The following is a 23,712-nucleotide window of genomic DNA, read 5'->3' as shown; positions in this document are numbered from 1 at the left end:
GCAACCAGTCCGCGGCCCATCATGACATGGAATGTATTTTGGTACGACCCATTAAAGACACTATTGGTTTATATAAATCAAAAAATATATTTATTTAACTAATTTTGTAAAAAAATAATTTAATAAAAAGTTCATGTACCAAAAAAATGTGTAAGTATATCAAAAGAATGTCCCGTGTATTTTTTAAAGGTTTTTGTATGTGAATTTTTTATATCTATGCTGTAAAAAGTACATGTGCATAAAAACAAATGCTCTTGCATCTTGAATAGAAAAAATGTTCACATATTTAGAAATAAAATGGTTTCACATGTCAATACAAAATGTCCATGCATGGTTAAAAAGAAATATTCATACATATCAAAATAAAATGTTTGTATATAGCGAAGAAATGATCATGATTTTTTTAAAATGTTCACCTATCTCAGAGAGATGTTTTATGTAGTGAAAATAAGTTTGTGTGTTCTAAAGGTAGTTTTCATGTATCTCTTACAAAATCATTCATGTATCTAACTAAAATAAAAAATAAATAAAAATAAATCAAGCATACTAATGAGTTAGCAAGAAAATAAATAGGTCAATAAAATATGAAAAGTTAAATCTAGTGGGGAAAAAGAAAAATAGAAATTTAAAAAGATAGAGCGAAAAAAATGAACGAGAAATAACCAGGCCACCATATCGTAGCCCAATCAGGCCATAGTAGACAACGAGACAGGCGACAACGGCCCACAGAACATCAGCACCAGCTCGGCCTCACGTGACGGCACGTGCGGACGCGCGTTGGCATCCGATGTCCCGTCGCACGAACGAACACGAAGCCAAAGAAGCTGAGCGAGGGGGAGGGGCGACTGCCCGCACGGAGAGACACAGACGCTGACAGACAGCGAGAAATTGGCGGCCACGACCACCGCCGCGTCGCCGGGGAACCGCTCGCCGGGTCACGCGGTGAGCTCCCTCGCCCGCCGCGTCTCCCTCGGGCGCGACCCCGCCCCCGCGGAGTCTCCCCCGTGGTCTACCACCGCGCCCTACCTCAGCGTCACCGCCGACGCCTCAATCTCGCCCCTCCACGCCTCCCGCCTCGCACGCGGGCCGCCGCAGTCGCCTCCCCCGCTCTTCCTCGCCGGGGCATCGCGCCCCTGCTGTCCCCGCCCCGCCCCGCCCCGCCCCGGTCTCTGGCCATTTGGGGTTTGAGGTATGCTGCTTGTTCTCATCCATGCGATTAGTTGAAAATCCCACCGACCTTCACGATTTCGGGGTGTGCCGCTGCACGCTCGGCGCATCATCTAGATCCGCCGTAACAGTAGCGAATTTCACCTCTGCTGAAACTTTGTTAGTCAGTGAACTAATCAAGTCGAGGGACTTGATCCCCTTCCATGGTTTGGTTTTAGTCTGATCTCGAGTTTATTTTGCCATCCACTAATCATCTGGATTGTCATTTTGGATGCTACATCTGTTAGTTGCCCCCAGACCTCGAGCCGATTCTCTATTTCATTTTAGCACATCGTAGTCATTTTTTTGTCTCATCGTTGCTCCTGTTTTATTGCAATTCTCTGCTTCGGTTATGATATTTTTAAACAAAAACAAAAACAAAAAACTCAGACCAAATTGTCCTGTTAAATTTTTGGTCGCTCAATCATTTTCAGAGTATTATTTTCCAAAGAGCAACCATTTTCAGAGTGGATTGTTTAGGTTAGTGACTATTTGAAATAGCGAACTACTATATATTTAGCGAGTAGTGTTGGTATATATGCAGCAGCGAGCTATAATGTTTTGCTTGAAGCTTTCCTATTCTGTATTATGTTGGCTAACTCTCTTTCTATTTTTGCAAGAGATGTTGCTTGCTGCCACCATTAGCAGGTGAACCGGTGCAGAATAACAATGCCCATATCTTATGAGATGGAGGGTGGGCCTACTGTACTGCAGTTATATAAGTGGAAAAGCTTGCATCCCTGTCTTGAACTATCAAAATTCTGTGAAGCGTCCATTTCTCCTACAAGGAGCCTGTTTGGACTGCTCTCGGAACATGGTGAAGCTTTGTTGCTTTCCTTTATGCTCTAATATTCCTCTGCTCATCATCATCATCTCCTTCCTCTTATTTTTTTCTACTGATTATGATTTTACAACCCAGGCGATCTTGTTCTGTCAACTGTCAATGTCCAACCATCACAAGTTGAATCACCTATGGCTCTCTCAGATAGTAGCTTGCCAGTGTTTGAGTGTTTTTCTTCTATTCCCAGGGTGAAGTCTTTAGCATGGGGACACTGCTGTGATGCTTCTAGTCAACTTGAGGTTCCGGCTTTCAGTGAATTTCTTGTTTTATCTAGTGATGATTCTATCACAGTTCATGCGTTTTGTCATTCTGACAAAAGTGCAGTAACAGTCAATTGTGATACTAAAGAGCTGCATGGGGAGTGGAAAGAATGGTTTCCTGCCAAGTGCTCAGTGCCGGAGGATGGCGAGTCGGGTGCAAGGAACTGCTTTCGCTCTTTTCTGACTACAATCAGTGCAGCTGTTTGCAATGGAAAATACCAAGCCAGATTTCCTCTGAAGTCTTCATTGCCTCATTCTGCAGAGGTGGTATCATTTAGCATATATGATATTACTATGTCCTTTCTGAAATTCTGGTTAAGCAGTTCTGCTATGAAGACTAGGACGGAAACTGACAGTGGATCTCCTGAAGATCTTCCAAGTCATGGACCTGTAGCTGAAGCATCATGCAGCTGCCAGTGGGAATGTTTAAAAGTTTTGCCTAGCTCTTCCGGTTATTTGATCGGTTTAGTGTTAACTCCTAATGAATCTGTAAATTGCGAGGTCCATCAACACAACGCCAAAAATATTTTGGTGGCTATCCTTGAGCTAAACCATTGGGGTATACAGTGGAACTTTGTGGTAGACCTTCAGACTGCATATGATGATGTAGAACCTAATCCACAGTGGGTCGATTTCCAACTGTCAGATATATTTCTTGCCTCCATCAATGCAGTGGGTTTTGTCGCCATTTGGAATGCGAAAACTGGTCACCCTATCAGCTCGTTTAGTGTTCTTGATCGGTGCAGAATAGATCTGGAGATGCCTTTGCCCACTGTAACAAATGTAGGAGAAAGCACCTGTGTTGAGAATGTCATTGGCAGAATGTTCAAGAGGTTAGTTTTGGCACCACATTCTCCACTTGTTGCTGCTGTAGATGAGGCTGGGGTAGTCTATGTGTTCTATGCTGACGATATCTTAAATTTCAAAGCCAATGCTCATGAAAAGTTTGACGAACCTTCTATAAATCATTATGGCAATAATTTTGCTGCCTGGGAAACTGCTGGTCATGAGATCGGGAGTCAAACATTTTGCAGTCATCAGCCAATTAGACAAGGGTCACTTAATCCAGACAAAATGGTATATGATTTTTCAGATAGATACAATGCTGGTGTCGTCGGAGCTAGGAAAAGAAGAAAATACTGTAAATGTAATGAAAATCAAGTGGATAGCTGGCCAAGTGGTTTCAGTACTACATCACAAATGAAAGATGTGGTAACTTATCCTTCCACAATGGTGGGTTCTGCTCATGTGCGAAGAGTAGTCCTTCCTCCATGCAGATCACAGGAGAATGTAATAAGCCTCTCACCATTTGGACTGACAAGGATCTTTAGAAGTTGCAATGCAGAGGGACATAAACATGTTAAAATTATTCACACGGAGTTGCTTATGGCTTCATGTTCACTTGACGAGAGAGATATTGATGCTGGTTTTCTGGACAGGAGCCTCTCATATCAGAAGGATTTTTCTTTTGTTGGTGAATCTGCTGTTTGCTCCTTTCAGGGATATTTGTATTTGATTTCGCAGGATAACCTTTCTGTGGTCCTTCCATCAGTGTCTGTATCGTCTTTTTCATCTCGTATCGATGCCACTCAATTTTGGCAACCAGGTTTTTCTGGTGGTAGTGCATGCAATGCTCTGAATTTGTTGTCAGTAAATAGACTTCGAACAAGATTGGAGGCCTGGCAAATAGAGGTTTTGGATAAAGCATTGTTGTATGAAGGACCTTCATTAGCAGACAGGCTCTGCTGGGAGAATGGTGCGTTGTTATTCAGTTGGCCTTGTCTTTATTTTTTCGCCCTGTTTGTCGTTCTGCTAGTGTCACTACGGTTAGCTCGAACAACCCAGTTCAGTATTTCAGTTATGGAGTGGCTTGTCCTATGCTGTGTCCTGCCACTCAAACGTATTTTGCGGGCGTGATCAATCATTTTATCACGATTGAAAGAATAGCTCAAATTTGCTACTACTTTTAAGCTAAAAAATGTTTGTGCAGTAAACATTATATGCAAGATTGTTACTGCCATGCATGCACATTATACAGTTTTTTCATCTGGTTAATGTCAATCAATACCGATCTAGGTGACTGGTCAATCAGCATTTGCTGGAATCGTGCACTGTGCTGGTGTTAGTCACAATGATCAGCTTCAATAGCATGGCCACTACCTGAACATGATGCATATTTATTAACAGAAATGGTAATGCATTTTGCTCATATATCTTTCCATGGCAACTATCCAACAAGCAATAATCTTCTTAACCTTTTCAATGGATGTGTATTTCCCCAATTATATATGTATAAATATTTGACAGTCCGGCTGCTGAGAATGATAGACCTCCTGGATGCTGATGGTTTGGATGTTCTGTGCAGATATTATATTTTTAGAGAAAAGCATCATGTGATCTAATATTATTTATTGCATTGGCAGGATGGGACATGAAAATCTCTAGGCTGCGCTGGGTGCAATTGTCATTGCATTACACAAATATCAATGATCTGGAGCAGTAAGATCCTCAATTATTTTCTGGGCTAAAATTAATTTTCATTTGTTATTAGTTTAGCTTAAACTTCATAGCTCTTACTTAGTTACTTCCAAGCCCTTGTTTTCTTAGATTTGTGTTGGAACATTCACAACGTAGTTCATGGTCATGTTTCTCGACGATTCCGATGGATCATTACTATTGCTTGGAGTCCAAGTATTGGTTTAAAGTAGAATTTCAGTATACAGTGGAAACTATCTCCATAGTTAAATGAATCGTACAAGAATGGCAAGACTAATTATCTATATTTACCTACCTTTATGATCTACTCCCTCCGTTCCAAAATAGATGACCCAACTTTATACTATGTACTAAAGTTAGTACAAAGTTGAGTCATCTATTTTGGAACGGAGGGAGTATTTGGAGGCTGATAAAATATTTGATCTTTTAGGAATGAATTTGAATATCTAGATGAAAGGGTTCCGTTTATAAGAATTTCTTAGGTTTATTCCGAAGTTCGAAGGTGGAAATAGATGGTTGCATGTAACTCCCAAGTTTCAATGCATTTATATGTGTATGCTTACTTCTGGCTTTACGCTGTAAGCATGTTTCTTGTCTACGAATCTTGTCTCATTTTGTTGAATGTAGTTTTCAGTTAATTCCTCACCTACCATGTGTTTTTGTGTGTGTGTGAATTCTTCTCAGTTCTACTGATCAGTATGCACAATTGTCTAATATTAATCATTTCTAGATCGTTGAATATGCTCGCGGAGGTTGATCTTGCAGAAGAAGGTGTTTTGCAACTGCTATTGGCATCTGTTTATCGGCTATTATGTAGCACAAGAAGTGATCATGAGGCTGCAGTGTCATCCAAGTATATTTCTTCTCTTCTTTTAAGATTAGTATATTTCTTCTCTGATGGAGTATTTATCATAAATTATAAGCCATATTCGTAAATTAGGATTCTTCTGTAAAAACAATCTTTCTTGGGAACATGCTTTTCTCTATCTATTTATGTTGTAATATACATACAAAAACTCAGTTAGATATTGACCTCAGTAAGTACTGGGTAGGTACCCAAGAAATTAAGGATTCATTGCCCTGTGCCCTAGTAATGATATAAATATATTCTTCTCTAATTTAGACAAACACGAAACCTTAAGCTTCATTGCACCAATTTGTATTGAGTTGAGTTCATTTTAAAATCCTACGAGAAGAATGATTCATTTCAATCTTTCATTATCTTCACCTGCTTCTGCAAGGGAATGACATGAGTTGCATATTACTAGGTAAATTCATGAGCAGAAGCAGAGTATTAGCAGAACTTTGAGACATTCATCATTTTTTTAGCTGAATAAATTAGTTGCACCGAAACAAAAATGTTTCTCCTTATTTTTTTCATAGAAATAATCAAAGTAACTCAAATGTGATATTGTATTGTGTGCTAAATATGTCTCGTCAAAGAATGTTTACACGTGGAATACCATGGAAGGCAGGAAATGCTTCAGATATATACTGTTTAATTAGATACAATCTTATTGTATGGTCAAGAATAACGCGTGTACAGAAAATGGGGTGGAAGTTGGAATGGTATACACTTAAGTTTTTTTTGTTTAGTAATTTAGATGTAACATAAAATGTTTTGATATTTTCTGTCATCCTGCAAAGCTTATACAAGAAAAATAATTTGATGATCTAGTGCAAATGGACTGAAATCTATGTTGTGGCATGCAACTGAATATAATGTGATGTTGATATGTCTTCAAATCAGAAGGGGAGCCTTGGCGCAGTGGTAAAGCTGCTGCCTTGTGACCATGAGGTCATGGGTTCAAGTCCTGGAAACAGCCTCTTACAGAAATGTAGGGAAAGGCTGCGTACTATAGACCCAAAGTGGTCGGACCCTTCCCTGGACCCTGCGCAAGCGGGAGCTACATGCACCAGGTTGCCTTTTTTTTTTGTTGATATGTCTTCAAATCGCAATGGAACATATTAGAACATGCCCACAAGGAGGCGTGCCTTATATTCTTTCTACTAGTTATACTTTGAGTTGACCATGACCATGCTTGCAATATGTTACATACTTGTAGCTTTTAGCTTCATGTAATTTGTAAGCTTACAGTGTGAAAACAGGTTAATGGTTTTAGCAGTCCGCTTTGCAACGAGAACAATCAAGGCTTATGGGCTACTTAAGCAAAAGAAAGGTTACATCTCTTCTCCCGCACACCCACACATGTCCACGCACGTGCCCACACACTTTGTTATCTGTGAGTTTATTCCTTTTCATTTATCTTTTCCCCAGACATGCCAGCCAATTCAGTAAAGCTTCATGAAATGGCTTTCCTTTTGGGAGTAATTAGAAGTATCCAGGGCCGAATCACTGCAAAGAACCAGAATTCAGTCCGGATGGTAAATAATTATAGCTGTTTTTTACAATTAGTCTATCTTCAAATGGAAGGACAGGCCTGGCGCAGTGGTGAAGTACTCCTCACTTGTGCCAAGAGGTCCTGGGTTTGATGCGGCCTCTCTGCATTGCACTGTGCAGGTGTAAGGCTTGCCTCGTATAATCCTTCCCCAGACCCCACCTGGTGTGGGAGCTTCTAGCACTGGGTCTGTCCTTGAATTTATCTTCAATATTTTGCGGAAACAGCAGGGAAGACCCTACTGATATAGACTAATGGACCCTTATTTGGTATGTTATTCTTTGTAGCAAGGAGATGATAAAAACTCACTGAAAATAGGCAAAGAAGTACTACAAAATGATTCTCCATCCCCAGTTGTTGTAGTGGATGGTGTTTCACCAGAACTGTCAGCTGGTTTAGATGCTCCTGACAGACAAGGATCAACATCTACTGCATTTGAGTTTGTTCCTGGTAGTAACAGGCTGTTAGCATTAACGCAAGTTGAATCCTCCCTTGCTACTTCTCATGACAATGACACTGATCAAAGAACCACTCAAGTTGGAAGACCGGTTACTCAAGGAAATATCAAGGATATGATGAACCGTTGGGAAATGAATAAGTTTGACTTGAAAACAATAGTCGGTGAAGCACTACAATCTGGTCGACTACCGTTGGCAGTTCTTCAGCTTCAACTGTTGCGCCAGAGGGAATCATGTTCTGGTGATGATTTTGATGACGTTTTCTCCGAAGTTCATGAAATAGGAAGATCCATTGTTTATGATCTGTTAATGAAGGTACCCATAGCTTAAAAATGTGTCTCCCCATCATTTCCTGAAGTCTTAACACATAATTTTACAGGGTGAAAGTCGACTGGCTGTAGCTACACTAGAAAGACTAGGAGATGACATAGAGTCGGACCTTAGACAACTTATGCAAGGTACTGTCAGAAGGTCACTTAGGCTACAAATAGCCGAGGAGATGAAACAGCGCGGGTACATGCGATCAAATGAGTGGAAGATGTTGGAGACCTTAGCACTGATTGAGGTTTGCTTCTGCATCCTGTTTTAGCTAATTGAAAAAATTCTGTTCTTACAATATATTTTGTTTCTGTTATACATTTTTAACACATAAAAAGAAATAAATGTTTGCGCGCTGTTTGTTTCCGCACTGATCAACCTTTTTTTCTTTTGTGGAAAAGCGTTTTTACCCAAGCAGCAGCTTCTGGGACACATATCTTGGCAGGGAGAACGTTATTCATGATGCTGTAAATATTGTTACACTTCCAGGGGAAGATAAACCAGTGCTTGCTCTCCATATTCGCAACCACCCTGCTATTGAATGTGGTGATGTTGATGGAGCTGTGCTTGGTTCTTGGGTGAACGTTAACGATTACGCTGATTTAAAGGAGTTCTCTCAAAGCAACCTTTCCGATGGATATTGGGTGTGTGCTGCTGTGTGGTCTGATGCTTGGGATCAAAGAACTGTGGACCGCGTAAGTCATGACTTGTCCTTTCACTTGTTAACTGGGGGATTGCACCTTCTTTCCGATAATAACCATGTGCTGTAGCTCATCATCTACAAAAGTGCAAAGGATTTTCTTGTTCTGTTAGCTCTTACTAGTTACTATTAATTATAAAATCAAGTGTTTTTTTGCATTTTTTTCTCTATAAAATGAAGTGAGCATGGAAGAGTTTGTCACACTACTGATTCTGCCTAATTTGTTTTCCTTGCATTGTTCTTTTGTTTGCATTGAAAATGTTTATGATGTGCCATTTAATTAGCCATGGCAATATTTTTGGCCAGTTGAATAAGATTATTTTTGGCCAGTTGAATAGATTATAAAGCGCGCTAAACTCTGGATTATGGTCTGTATTACTTATTTTCTTAACTATGGTCCTAAGATTCTTTTTATTGTATGTTCTTTAGATAATACTGGACCAGCCTTGTCATATCTCTGCTCAATCGGACCTCCCATGGGAATCTCAGTTTGAATATTTTGTTGCTCATGATGATGTGGGGGAAGTCTGCAAACTCTTGGACATGATTCCTGACAGTGTACTTCTAGAAGGGATACTTAGCATTAATGTGGACAATTCACGAGCTGGTTACAGCATTGTGTCTGACGTCAGTGTCCCTGATTATAAAATGTATATATGTGACTCAGAGGAGCTAGAGCCTGTTTGTATGGAAGTACCACATGTCAAAATATTCAGATCCTTGTCTAATCATGAATCAACATCATGGATGAGAATGCTAATGCAGGAACAACTGGCAAAGAAACACATCTTTATGAAAGAGTACTGGCAAAGTACTACCGAAATTATACCTTTACTTGCTCGAGCTGGCATACTTACTAATACAGCCAAGATAGGCCCCAAGAAAGAAGCTTCTATGCCATTAATTGCTTCAGAGATGCCAGATGATGAACGTCACCAGGCTTGTGAAAGAGCATTGCATAAATTAGTCATCCGTTTTTGTGTGCAATATGACTCTCCATACCTACTCGATCTCTATCTGGACAACTGCAATTTGATTCTCGGGGAGGACTCTATTCCTTTGCTCAAAGAAGCCGCAGTAAGTCATACTGCATCCCTTTAGTTTATGATATTTGGAGTTCTTTGTGCTCAGCTCTGATTTAAACCTACCAAACTTGCTAATTTAATGACCCCTGGCAGTGGAATCAGCTGGTTGTGTCAAATAAACTTATTTCTTTTGTTAGGATACGCACTTGGTAATTTGGCTGTTACATGATTAGTGTTTATGTGGAGTCAAGTTTTTATGATAAGTATGGCGGGTTTGCTCCTGTTCAAATTTTCCATGATTCCTGCATGCAAGTAATTGGTTTTACATTATTCTTTGGAAAATACCTGAAGTTCAAGTTGCCAAACATTCCATTTCAGTGAGAATCTGCATATGCATGCTTCTCACCTGTTTTTTTCTGGTTTCCTGGCAAGTGACCAGTTGCCCCTTCTGTCTGCAAACTTGCTCTGTCTAATAGAGGACCAATTAATTTTTTGTCATACTTGCTACCCTGCACATTAACACTTCCATACCCAGTATCTTCTAGACGAGCTAGTATGGTGGTAATACAAACTATTATTGGCCGACCCGGCTTTGTCTGTTTGCTGATACTATGTACAGTAGTGGTAGACAAAGTACTTATAATACTGCCTTATGTTATAGATATAAGATTAAGCTGCTCGACCTTTTCCCAGTTTAACAAAAAATTATTCTGACTTTGTTATTATGTCATGAAATTTCTCAGGGTGATTGCAAGTGGGCACAATGGTTACTCTTCTCCAGAGTCAAAGGTTATGAGTATGAGGCATCCTTTTCTAACGCCCGTTGGAATCTGTCACAGAAAATGGTTAATCATGGCAATCTAACTGCAATTGAGATAGATGAGATATTATATACTGTTGATGATATGGCTGAACGGATTGGGGAAATGTCTGCACTAGCTACCTTAATGTATGCTTCACCACCAATTCAAAAGTCCATATGCACTGGCAGTGTGGACAGAAATCGTGGATTGTCTTCTCAGTGCACATTAGAGAACCTAGGTCATTGTCTCCAGCAATTTCCAACCCTATGGAAGACACTTCGTTCCACCTGTTTTGGGCAAGATGGGTATGGCTGTCTAAATTATTCTCCAACTAATGGTAATCAAAATACAACTCTTTTCCCTTATTAGTTTTGAAGCCAACTACTCACTATGTCCTTTCTTAATAAAACAGAATAAATTCAATTTCTTTTTCAGTTTCTGGAAAATCCGCAATGTCAGATTACTTGTGCTGGCGCTATAGCATTTTTTCCTCTGCTGGAGGAGACACTTCATTGTTGCAAATGCTCCCGTGTTGGTTTCCAAAGTCTATTAGAAGATTAATCCAACTATTTGAACAGGTTTATTTCTGCTTTTTGGATAGCATCTTGCAGCTAACATTTCTGAATTCCAGCATTGGTATCATTAAGCATTTAGTTCTACCCCATATGACATTAGTTGACTTTATGTTCTTATGACACAAGTACATGCAAATTGTTCCTTTCCTTCTGGAACAAATCTTTTCGGATGTTCCAAAGCACTTCTGGTGGATCAGTTGTGCTTTCTCTCAGTATCTTAGTTTTTCTCTATGGAAGTATTTAAAACAGTAATCACTCTTTCAAGAATGTTACCAAAACTGCACTGTTTTTGTGTTCCAATTTACGCCTAATTGCCCAAGGGCAGTGGACCAAAGTCAACAACATAAGCTGTTTGGCAAATGTGTCTTAAGCTCTTAGCCCCCTTTCAGTCTCTTCTATAACATCGTCTCTTTTAAAAAGATCTCTTCTATACCAGTGTACTCTAATTATGTATTAGAAAAATGTTAGTTTAATAGAGTGTGTGATTATCGGTTACCATGAAGGAAAGCACTATAAGATTCGAGACATGCAAGGCTAACTTAAAAGCAGTAAGGGTCTTTGAGATGCCAAACTTACTTCCCTCATATATATTTATTTTGTGTACATGTAAATCTTGATCTTCCAGCAGCATTGATAGCAGGATAATTCTATTTTATATAATTGACCACAATCTGTGATCAGGGCCCTTTTGGGATGCAACTGCTATCGAGTGCACCGTCATCTGAGGAGTTATTTACTCATGGTGTCACTGACTACATATACAATACCACTGGATATAGTGAAACCAATGCGTTGTCCTTAGAAGCATCCATTCAAAAAAGTGTTGAAGAACTATATTCTTCCCTTGAGGTACACTCTATCTTGTACTAATGTACTTAATACATCATTGAGAACAGATTCTTTGTTTTCTTTCTTGCATCACTTTTGCGCCATGTTACTTCTCTATTTAGAACAACAGAATTTTGTTTTGTCATGTTGAATGTATGCTAGTGCTCATACTTGGACACTGGTCAAGAATAGGAGATATACATACTTGATCCCGGCAAGAGCTAGTGCGGAGGATGCTTATCCATATAACATAAGCCCACCACTAGCATATACTATTTCTTAAATCCACACTGCATGTAATATTCTGAACTTAGGGTTATCGCCCCCAGTCTTGTTTGTGTTCTCTCACCGTATTATAGTGTTTATTTCCAAAGCAGTAATTTCATTATTAGTTAACTCCTCCCTTCAGGAGAAAGACTTGAGGGTGGAGCATCATTTGCACCGTGGCCGAGCACTAGCAGCTTTCAGGCATCTTCTTGGTAAAAGAGCTTCACAATTAAAATCAGCAAATGCGCGCCAAGTGATCTCCACACAGTCTGATGTTCAAGCAGATGTACAACTGATCCTAGCCCCTTTAAGTCAAACTGAACGATCAGTTCTTCTATCGGTATGTTCATGTTTCTGACTTGTTTTTTTCTCTCGAACAACTAGTTATACCAGTATCCATCAAAACTTTACACTCTGATTGAAAAACTTACTCTTCGAATAGACTAGTTATCATCATCATTCAGTTTTTGTTATTCTGATCACTAAGATGAATAAATATTGGAGAGTTTGGACTTCTAGTGAAGGTAGAGATGGGCATATAATCAAGAGCTACTTTATACAGATAGTACCCATTGGTCACTTAGAGGTGGCGATATTCCAAATCTTTTCCTGGATATGATATGCCAAAGTTTATTTTTGTCCCAGTTTTATCTTTTGATACCATTTACAAGAATGCTGAATGCCTAAATGGCAGAACATATAATCAACATAAGCTTTGGGAAGAAGTTCCATATACTATTTGTTAATTTGGAAATAATTTTTTCAGTTTCTATTGAAAATTCTAATGCTTTTTTCTTGGGTGTGCTGCAATATGTTATCATTTCTCCAGGTGGCTCCACTAGCTATCACAAACTTCAAGGACTCCACACTGGTTGCTTCCTGCACATTCCTGTTGGAACTATGTGGCATGTGTGCTAACATGCTCCGTCTAGATATTGCTGCTCTTCAGCGCATCTCTTCCTACTATAACTTGGCTCAACAAAATAAACAAAGTGAGCTATCTTCACCAAGGAGCTCTGGGTTACATGTGCTCTCCCATGGGGCTGATATTGCTCCTGCTCTTGCTCGAGCATTAGCTGAAGATTATGTCCAGTCTGATCATCTTCAGATTTTAGAGCAGAAGCAAACCTCTAGGGGTCCCAAAAGGGAACAACCATCACAGCCTCTTATTGCTATACTGGAGCACCTGGAACGAGCAAGTTTGCCATTATTAGACGAAGGTAGAACCTGTGGATTTTGGCTCTTGAGTGGCATTGGTGATGCATCTCTTTACCGGTCGCAGCAAAATGAAGCCAGCCAACATTGGAATTTGGTTACAGAATTCTTTCTGGCGCACCATCTCCCATTAAGTACAAAATATCTGGCTTTACTGGCCAATGACAATGATTGGGTACTGACACATTTTTTATTTGTCTTGTGGGTATGTTATTTATTTTAAGTCCTCCCACTGATGATCATGCTTTTGGCAGGTTGGTTTTCTAACAGAAGCCCAGAGAGCTGGTTTTCCAATTGAAGTTGTTATCGGAGTGGTATTATTTTAATCATAAATAGTAAGCGTTTTGTTGATTGACAAAACACTATTCTCATCTCTTCTCCCTGGTATTGTGTTCAGGCTTCCAAAGAGATAAAGGACTCAAGATTGAGGACTCATATACTAACAGTTCTGAAAAACACGTTATCAAATAGAAGGAAATCGTCTAGCAATGTACCCTCAGGTAGTAGGGATCCATCTCTCTTGTCTGTTGATGGCGACGACCCCATGGAACTTTTCTGCATACTTGCTGTTTGTGAAAGGCAAAAGAACCCCGGGGAGGCACTTCTGAATAAAGCGAAACAAATGCAGTGGTCTTTATTGGCGTTGATTGCTTCATGCTTTCCAGATGTAACTCTTCTCTCATGCTTAAGCTTTTGGCTTGAGATTACAGCTGCAAGGTAATTCATTGAGCATTGTAGGGGTTTGATGCATGCGACATTTTGCAAGATTCATTGCTCTTGTTGTGTAATTTTGTTGTGTTGGCATCTATTTCTTGTCTTCAGGGAGTTGTCCTTAATCAAGGTGGACGGTATTTCCTCTAAAGTAGCTAAGAATGTTGGATCTGCTGTTGAGGTCACAAATAAATTGCCAAGCGTGAGTAGGAATGTTGAATATCGTTACAACAGGAAGAATCCAAAGCGGAGACGGTTCTTGGAGGCCTCTCCAGATAGCTTCAAATCAGGTTTTTCGCTGGACATCGCAAGTGGGCCAAATGGTACTGCAACTTCCAATCCTTCCGATATTGATGCTCATCAGGAAAGAAGAAAGCCCACCTCTGAAGAGACTGATATTCCAGTTGATATTGATGAGAGGCTTGCATCTTTATCAAGTATAGTAGCAGTGCTGTGTGAACAACAGCTGTTCCTACCGTTACTTCGATCCTTTGACTTGTTTCTGCCATCCTGCTCCCTTCTCCCCTTCATTCGTTCTCTTCAGGTTAGTAGAAACAGGCCATTTATATATTTTGCTAGTTGTATACCAACTAACATGAGCATTTTGTTTGTGTTACCTTGAAGGCATTTTGTCAAATGCGCTTGTCCGAGGCTTCTGCACATTTGACATCATTTTCAGCAAGGATAAAAGATGAAGCCTCTCAATCAAACTCATTCAAAGAAGCATCATCAATAACAGGATGGGTAGTTGCTACAGCTGTAAAAGCCGCAGATGCAGTACTCTCAACCTGTCCATCACTTTATGAGAAGAGGTGTTTGCTACAGCTCCTTGCAGCGGTTGATTTTGCAGATGGTGGTTCTTCGTCAGCTTACTTCGGCCGCAGTTATTGGAAAATCAATCTGGCTGAACCGTCCTTATGCAAAGATGGTGATATCTACAAGTGGAACGATTCCATGGATGATGCTTCTCTCCTGGCAGCATTAGAGAAGGATGGACGATGGGAGGACGCTCGTACTTGGGCAAGGCAACTGGAGTCGAGTGGCATAGCTTGGGAATCTACTTTTGATCATGTGACGGAATCACAGGTTTTGTAACTTTTTATCCTTAAGTTTCTCTATGGCTCATAATTTAATATCTACTCACTAATATCTTATGATTTATTCTGATATACATCTGTCCATTGTCTCAGGCAGAAGCTATGGTTGCCGAATGGAAGGAGTTTCTCTGGGATATTCCACAAGAACGTGCAGCTTTGTGGGGCCACTGTCAGTCGCTTTTCATGAGATATTCTTTGCCACCTTTACAGGTACCGTATTTGATGATTGAATCAGTGAAATGCATATGTGATCTCTTATCCCTGTAAATTCCGTGTGATGGTAATGCCCATTCAATTATGTGTGCAGGCTGGATTATTTTTCCTTAAGCATGCTGAAGCATTAGGGAAAGAGATACCAGCACGAGAGCTTCATGAAATACTTCTGCTATCTTTACAGTGGCTTACTGGAACTATTACTAAATCCTCTCCGTAAGATCCCTTGTAATCTATATTGATGTATGCTCATTCGTATCTTCTTCTTACCGATATATACATTTTTTGCAGGGTATATCCTCTTCATCTTCTCCGGGAAATTGAGACTAGGGTTTGGCTCCTGGCAGTCGAGTCAGAGACTCACTCTAAGGCTGATGGCGAATCTTCTGTTGTTTCTCAGAGTCTAGCTATTGGAAACAGTACCAGTATTATAGAACAGACTGCTGATGTCATCACAAAAATAGACAGTAGTATGAGTTTGCCAAGCATGAAAGCTGCAGAAAGAAATGGTATGAGGGACAATAACTTATCAAACCATCAACATTTGCATCTCTTTGAATATAACAGTGAAGCAACAACAACAACAAATAATGCAAGAGCAAAGCGAAGGGGCAAAACAAATCTACCACTTAGACGAGGTGTCACTGATAATGTTGAAAGTAGCACCAATGATTCTGATGATAATTCTAAAGTTTTCTTTCGTTCTAAGATTGGAGAACAAGCAAGAAATTTACTATCTGAAGAGGAATTTGCAAAGATGGAAGCGTCTCTGTCTGGTTGGGAGCAACATGTCAGGCCTGCAGATATGGAGAAGGCTGTGCTCTCCTTATTAGAATTTGGGCAAATAACTGCAGCTAAGCAACTCCAACAAAAGTTATCTCCATCATATGTTCCTGAAGAACTTGTCCTTGTTGATGTTGCGTTAAGAGTTGCAAATGACGGTGGTGATGGAGAGATCAATTTATTATCCTTCGACACAGAAGCCCTCTCAATACTTCAATCTCTCCAGATTGCAAGTGGCAGCAATATGATTGATCCATCACAGGTTTGGTTATACTGTTGCATTCATTTTGCCAGAAGTTTCTGTTAACACAATGACCATCATATGTCAACAATTATTATTTACATTAGTTAAACATAATAAGTTAAATTACAGTTTAATATGTCTGCTTGCAATTTTTCCTCTTCTGGAAAAAGGCACAAAGAACAGCAGTATTGTCAAACACGAAAATAGATGTAATGCATGTTTACATTTGCTCAGGTGTTCTATCCAGTGTATGGGTTCTGGGGCGGAGCTTCAATTTATTTTTTGCATGTTGCATGATAATGTTAACATAGATAGAATGAATACTCTTGACATGATACATGTATGTTACTTATATTCTTAAAACACTGATCTGACTATGGACAAACAAAGACTAGGGTGGAGAGCTTCAATTTATTTTTGGCATAATTTACATTGAATGAACTCCTGACATGACGCAAGTGTTTTACATAGCATTTGTGTTCTGAAAACACTGGCCATGCGCATGAAAGAAACACCATATGTTTTCTCTAGTTTATTGGGCTTGCACTGTTTAATTTGCCACAAAAGTTACATATAAGGTCAAAAGGCTATAGCTTTCATCCAATTTTCAATCCATTTTTTCTTGTAGTAAAGATTACACTATGGTTGTAGTTGAGTTAGAAATATTTGCCTGTGGTTTGCTGGGAATGAATGATCTTTATGTCGAGAGTATACAAATAATTCTCCAACAACATAGTTGCAAGCTGGCAGCCGTGTGCTGTTTCTCTAGTCAATAAATATCGCAAACTGTCGTCCAGATTAAATATTGGTGTGAATTTACAACATAGTTGCTTGGTACATCGAAAAAGTTCTCATTGCGTTTTGGAAACAGACTGCTCTCATTAATGTTACATATTGGCCTGAACAAAGAAAATTCTGCTTTTAAGTTGCTTCATGACTTTGTACATGTCGGCCTGAACAATCCTTGTGAATACAAAGTCTCTAATCCAGGCGTGGAATTAAAAATGTGGCATCTAGTGCTAGTAGCTTAGGCCTAGTGGTAGGATCAAGTACTTTACCAGGTCTAGGGCGTAGGTGGTAAGGGAAGGATGGAGGGGGCCGTGGCGAGGAACGGGCGCGCCGGCGGCTGGGCGCCGTCGCGAGCTAGGAGAAGGGCGGCGGCTAGGGCTGTTGGCGGCTAGGGTTTCCGGCTCCTCAGGGAGCCGGGCAATAGGAGATAATATTCTTCTTATTGCTTGATCTGAAAAGAGTCTTACAACTTATATTTATAACCTAGATAACTTGCACACGAATTAACCTAAGATAACTTGTGGGCTAAGATTGCCTGATGGGCCTTCCATATGACAGGCCGGACATAACACTTCTCCCTGCCTGCACAAACAACTCGTCCTCGAGCTGTAAGGTGGGGAAGCGCTTGCTTGAACTCTTCGAGGTAATCAACCAGCGTCAAACACCTTCTCGACATCTGGGGCGGCCAGGTCGTCGGCGACGGCGTCCTCCGGAATGTAGTCTGCCACCTCCAGGTAGAAGAGTCGCGGGCAGGCGTGGCCGGGCTTGTAGGGTTCGTCGCAGTTGAAGCACAACCCTTGGCGGCGACGCTCGAGTATCTCAGCTGGGGTGAGCCGGCGGAACGGGCGCCCCGCGGTCGCGGCGAGGGGTGCCGCAGAAGCCTGCACAGGCCGACCCTGCGCGGAATCCGGTCCGGGTAGCGACCCAGCAGTCTGGGACGGTGATTCCTGCTGGATGGCCACCGCGCGGCGCTCGAACGCGCGGGCGTAATACATGGCCGACTGGAGATCCTGGGGTCCCCGAAGTTCCACGTCCACGCGGATATGGTCTGGCAGACCGCCCACAAATAACTCGGCGCGCTGAGTTGCGGAGACGCCCGGCGCGTGGCACGCCAGGGCCTGGAAGCGGTCGGCGTAGTCCTGCACCGTGGATGTGAAAGGTAAGCGGCCGAGGGCCGCCAGTCGGCTCCCGCGGATAGGAGGCCCGAACCGGAGGAGACAGAGCTCCCGGAAGCGCTCCCATGGTGGCATGCCGCCCTCGTCCTGCTCGAGGGCGTAGTACCAGGTCTGCGCTGCGCCTCGAAGATGATAGGACGCGAGCCAGGTGCGATCCGAAGCGAGCGTCCGCTGCCCTCGAAAGAACTGCTCGCACTGGTTGAGCCAGTTGAGGGGGTCCTCCGTGCCCTCGTAGGTGGCGAAGTCCAGTTTGGCGAAGCGAGGGGGTGTCGGCCCGCCGTGCCCGGGGGCGGCCGCAGTCGCCGCCGGCGCGTATGCTGGGTCGGGAAGCGCCGGGGCGTAGTTCGCCGAGCTGGAGGGTTGATCAAACCGCAGGGAGGGCGTCGGTTGTTCCGGCGCCGTGGAGTAGACCGGCCCCGGAGACGAGCCGGTCGCCCAAGCGGGGATCGGCGATGGTGACGGTGGAAACTGCACCTGGTGCAGGGGCCGACCCGTAGCCCTAGGCGCGGGTGGTGGTACTGTCGATGGCGGCGGCGCCTGGTGGAGCTGCTGCACCGGCGCCTGCGGCGTGGGGGCCGGCGGTGGCGCCGGGAGAAGCTGCTGGGGCGGGCCCCCCAGCGGCGCGGTGGAGGCCGGCCATGCTGGCCACGGCTGTCCCGCAGCCGAGTAGTGCGGCAACAGCAGCGGCGGCTGGGACGCCCCTCCGTAGGGCGCCTGGAAGGCCGGGGCGGGCCACTGTAGCGGCGGCGGCCCGTAGGCAGTGGTGCCGGCGCTGGGTGGCGGGGGCTGGTTCCCGGCGAGGTAGAGGGTAATACCCCTGACCGCCTGGACAAGCTCCTGCAGGGTGCCCGACACCTCCTCGGGCGAGAGGAGCGGAGGCGGGTCTGCCGCGATGGTGATGGGCGCGGTGGTGATGGTGGTGCCGGATGCGATCTCCGCCATCGCGGTGGAAGTGGCCGGCGGCAGCGAGAGCGGGGTGGAGGTGGATGGTAGCGGCGGCGGTGATGGAGATTGGGACATGATCGGTCTGGTGTCTCTGGATACCAAATTGGTAGGATCAAGTACTTTACCAGGTCTAGGGCGTAGGTGGTAAGGGAAGGATGGAGGGGGCCGTGGCGAGGAACGGGCGCGCCGGCGGCTGGGCGCCGTCGCGAGCTAGGAGAAGGGCGGCGGCTAGGGCTGTTGGCGGCTAGGGTTTCCGGCTCCTCAGGGAGCCGGGCAATAGGAGATAATATTCTTCTTATTGCTTGATCTGAAAAGAGTCTTACAACTTATATTTATAACCTAGATAACTTGCACACGAATTAACCTAAGATAACTTGTGGGCTAAGATTGCCCGATGGGCCTTCCATATGACAGGCCGGACATAACACCTAGGATCCGGTCAATATTAGCCATTGCTTTGGTCCATAGTTGTAATGTCAGATTCGCTATTTTTGTATGATAATTTTTGTTGGTATATGTTGACTAGTAGTGTACAACCCACCAATCAGAATGTTATTTCATCTCAGGCTATGGAGAAATTAGCCGTGAAATGTGGCGAGGGGCGCGGACGGGCTCTTATTAGGAGAATAATAGCGGTTTTGCAAACTGCAAAAATACTGGGACTCCCATTTTCTGAAGCATTTGAGAAACAGCCAATTGAACTTCTGCAGTTGCTTTCACTGAAAGCTCAGGATTCTTTTGATGAAGCTAAATTTCTGGTGGAGACACACATTATGCCTGCATCTAGCATTGCAAGAATTCTTGCTGATTCCTTTCTGAAGGTCTGCTCAGTGCACTTTGTTTTTGGTGAGGAAAACATGTATTATGTTAGATATCTTGACTGATACGTCCAATAATTGCAGGGGCTTTTAGCTGCACATCGTGGAGGTTATCTGGACTCCCAAAAAGAAGAAGGCCCTGCACCACTATTGTGGAGATCAAGTGACTTCTTGAAGTGGGCAAAACTATGCCCATCAGAACCAGAAATTGGCCACGCTTTAATGCGTTTGGTAATGACTGGGCATGAAGTACCGCATGCTTGTGAGGTTTGTGTGATCTGGTTTCAGTTTTTTAGTTTACTAGATGATACCCCGCATGTTGTTGCGGGAATGTTTTGCAATATAGTTCATTAAGATTTGGTTGTATGGAACATGAATATTTAGAGTAATAATTTGAAAACTAAAACTAAGAATACATATGATTTATTGTGTTTGATTATTGTGTATTTGTAAAGTTTTTATTAAATGTAAATAGCATAATTGATTGAAAATTATCATGCATGTTGACGTGTGGTTTTTCCTATGCATAGTTGCATGTTAAAGTGGGTCTTTTCCTATGCATGTTGCGTGCTGAGGTGGCATGCTTGCGTGTTGAGAGAAATAGATTAGTGGGGGTTATGGCTATTTAGATATAGAAGATTCAAACTTTGCAAGCATTCCTTCCATCCCCTGGACTGGCGGTAACTGGCCTAGAGAGGTGATGTAACAGAGTGATGTGTGGAGATGGTATGTCAGCTACACTGGGGGGTGCACACCGAGGTTTTTCATGGTTAACCTGTCCTCCAGCATCTTGGGTGTTAGGATAGTCTGGTGGGGCTGGCGAACAATACTAACTGTATGTGTGTGTGACAATGAGTTGTATATGGGAGGTAGTTTGGCAGTGGGGTGTTGAGCTGCCAACACCAGGCAGATGTGTTGGAGGGCATTGACGTACTGATAATGCAGCCAGACAGGCTGGTGAGTGCTGCTGGTGCCTGCAACTTTGACGGGGATGGGGCACAGAGACAAGTGAAGGAGGTGTGTCTGCTGGATGATGGTGTTTGTGTTGTGGAGTGATGTGGAGATGAAACTGGAATGTGGTTTCTGCCATCTAATGGTGTTCTGCTTTCATGCCATTTTTTGAACATTTGTAGTTAAAGATTAGAGATGATGAGGTTTAAGCGGTGAGCTAGGGCTTTGAAGACTGGGACTGGGTGTCAGAAAAACTGCAACCGTCCAGTTCTGGTTTCTGGGCCGGTAACCGGTGGTTTTCTAAGCTTTGTCTGTACCCATTCTCTCGTGATTGAGCTAATATGTTGGAAGTGAAGAACCTTATTCAAATGACATTTGCAGTGTCAAGCTATACCTTTTATATGAGCTGTGCATTGTATTTATTTCAGTATTTTTAATGTTCAGGTTTGGTTTGAGAATTTGCTGATTTCTTGCTGTTCTTTACCGTCTCTAAGTCCATGCCAAATGTTGTTGCAGGTTGAACTCCTTATACTGTCACATCACTTCTACATGTCATCTTCTTGTCTTGATGGTGTGGATGTTCTCGTCACATTTGCAGCCAACAGAGTGGATTCATATGTTTCAGAGGGGGATTTTTCTTGCTTAGCTCGCTTGATAACTGGAGTGAGCAATTTTCACTCCTTGAGCTTCATCCTTTCCATCCTTATAGAAAATGGCCAATTGGAGTTGCTACTTCAAAAGTATTCTTCCACTGACACAGCCACAGTGGCACCTGCATCAGTTCGAGGGTTTAGGTTGGCTGTTATTACATCACTGAAACATTTCAACCCAAATGATGATGAGGCTCTGTCTCTGGTATATGTCCTCTCTCTCTCTCTCTCTCTCTCTCTCTCTGTAAATGTAGAATGGGAGTAGATTTAGGTGCAAAGACATGTTTAGCACATTCCGTAAAAAAAACTTTGTTAACCACATAAACACTTCTGGGTATCATTGTGTTTTGTGTTAATTATTTTGTAAAGAATAGATGGAAAATCGAACATAAGAAAGTTAACCCAATATATACAAATGTTGAGCAAACCCTTTTTCAGGATCTAGATCTATTGCTTTGCTGAAGCATAAAATCTGTTGATTAGCAGCCTATCATGGCAGCTTCTCATTAGTACGAGGCGGAAATGAAATCTGTTGATTAGCAGCATGCCATGCCAGTTTTTAATTAGTATGGAACAGAAATGTACTGAGCAGTAGTAGCTTGTTTGGGGGCCAGAACCATCTGTGCAACTACATGAAGAACAAAAAATATACAAGAATTTGTGATTTTGGTTTCCATCATACTTGCGGTGTTTCCTTACAACTTGGCTGTCGTCATTACGAGATAAGTCTTTCTGCTGTTTCGTTATGCCCCCTTCAACATATGTGTCTGATGCAGGTATACAAGCACTTTGACATGAAACATGAGGCGGCTTCCCTCCTTGAGTCGCGTGCAGAGCAGTACATGGAAAGCTGGTTAGATCGGCATGATAAGGAACGACGGAATGATGAGCTCCTTAAGGCTATGCATAACCTTGTACAGACTGCTGAGATTCTTTCAACAATTGACGCTGGCCAAAGGACACATCGTGCTTGCGCTCGTGCTTCTCTCCTATCTCTTCAGATCCGAATACCTGATCTTGTATGGATTGGTCTTACAGAAACCAACGCACGCCGGATTTTTGTGGATCAATCTAGGTTCCAGGAGGCCCTCATTGTTGCCGAAGCATACAGCATAAATCAGCCAATGGAATGGGCCCCAGTCTTCTGGAACCAGATGCTGAAACCTGACCTCATCGAGCTATTTGTGGCTGAATTTGTACTAGTTCTGCCCCTGCACCCACCAATGCTCGTGGAGCTTGCGAGATTTTACCGGGCAGAGGTTGCAGCCAGGGGCGACCAGTCGCACTTCTCAGTCTGGCTTTCACCTGGAGGCTTGCCTGCTGAGTGGGGAAAGCATCTCGGCAGATCATTCAGGAGTCTGCTGCGTCGAACAAGGGATATGAGGCTGAGGCTGCAGTTGGCAACTCTGGCAACTGGGTTCAGCGATGTCCTTGAGGGCTGCAATGCGGTTCTGGACAAGGTCCCTGAGAACGCTGGGCCGCTGATACTGAGGAAGGGCCATGGGGGTGCATACCTCCCTCTCATGTAAATCATCTCTTCTTTTTGTCTCCAAAAGGTGGATAAATCTTACAGGAGTGTATAGCACAACGGCAAATGTTTCATGCTTTCTTTGGCCCAGTCGCCCGGCAACCATTTTCCCTCTTCCTCTGAATTCTGTGACGTGGATGGGGCCACTGGGGCTTCCGGTTTGTATATAAAGCATTTTGAGCCTATAGGTTGGACACACCGCCAATTGGAAGTCAATTTTGCAGCCTATTCGGCAGAGACGATTTTCCTGGCATGGCTGGTGACGCCGTTTCTCCATCCATGGACAGACGATGTTTGTAATGTATGCTACATTGTACTCCCTCCGTAAACTAATATAAGAGCGTTTAGATCACTACTTTAGTAATCTAAACGCTCTTATATTAATTTACAGAGGGAGTATATTTGTATATCAATCCA

At 42.7% G+C, this 23,712-nt stretch overlaps 1 protein-coding gene across 1 annotated transcript; it reads left to right on the top strand.

Moving 5' to 3' along the window:
* Positions 1–828: 828 nt before the first annotated feature.
* Positions 829–23,575, top strand: LOC119267284. The gene is made up of 27 exons (XM_037548652.1): positions 829–1,189; positions 1,829–2,023; positions 2,126–4,063; positions 4,731–4,806; positions 5,534–5,656; positions 6,913–6,983; positions 7,082–7,188; positions 7,490–7,975; positions 8,040–8,225; positions 8,380–8,673; positions 9,108–9,755; positions 10,447–10,843; positions 10,942–11,084; positions 11,763–11,930; positions 12,319–12,516; positions 13,006–13,566; positions 13,646–13,705; positions 13,789–14,108; positions 14,214–14,646; positions 14,727–15,188; positions 15,293–15,409; positions 15,507–15,628; positions 15,704–16,457; positions 19,915–20,169; positions 20,251–20,433; positions 21,634–21,972; positions 22,544–23,575. Exons 2-27 carry the CDS (start codon positions 1,876–1,878, stop codon positions 23,294–23,296), a joined length of 9,342 nt encoding a protein of 3,113 aa, XP_037404549.1. The 5' UTR covers positions 829–1,189; positions 1,829–1,875; the 3' UTR covers positions 23,297–23,575.
* Positions 23,576–23,712: the final 137 nt, after the last annotated feature.

This window comes from Triticum dicoccoides, chromosome 3A, assembly GCF_002162155.2.
Source record: "Triticum dicoccoides isolate Atlit2015 ecotype Zavitan chromosome 3A, WEW_v2.0, whole genome shotgun sequence".
Lineage (NCBI taxonomy): Eukaryota > Viridiplantae > Streptophyta > Magnoliopsida > Poales > Poaceae > Triticum > Triticum dicoccoides.
The sequence above is the reverse complement of the archived record's forward strand: the minus strand, read 5'-3'. Positions and strand labels throughout refer to the sequence as shown.

Bases quoted from the DNA above. Each gene is read 5' to 3' on its own strand.
- LOC119267284 (XM_037548652.1), top strand. From the start codon at position 1,876: ATGCCCATATCTTATGAGATGGAGGGTGGGCCTACTGTACTGCAGTTA. The intron at 4,064-4,730 runs GTGCGTTGTTAT...TTGCATTGGCAG, and splicing joins CAGGCTCTGCTGGGAGAATG to GATGGGACATGAAAATCTCT. The intron at 12,517-13,005 runs GTATGTTCATGT...TCATTTCTCCAG, and splicing joins AACGATCAGTTCTTCTATCG to GTGGCTCCACTAGCTATCAC.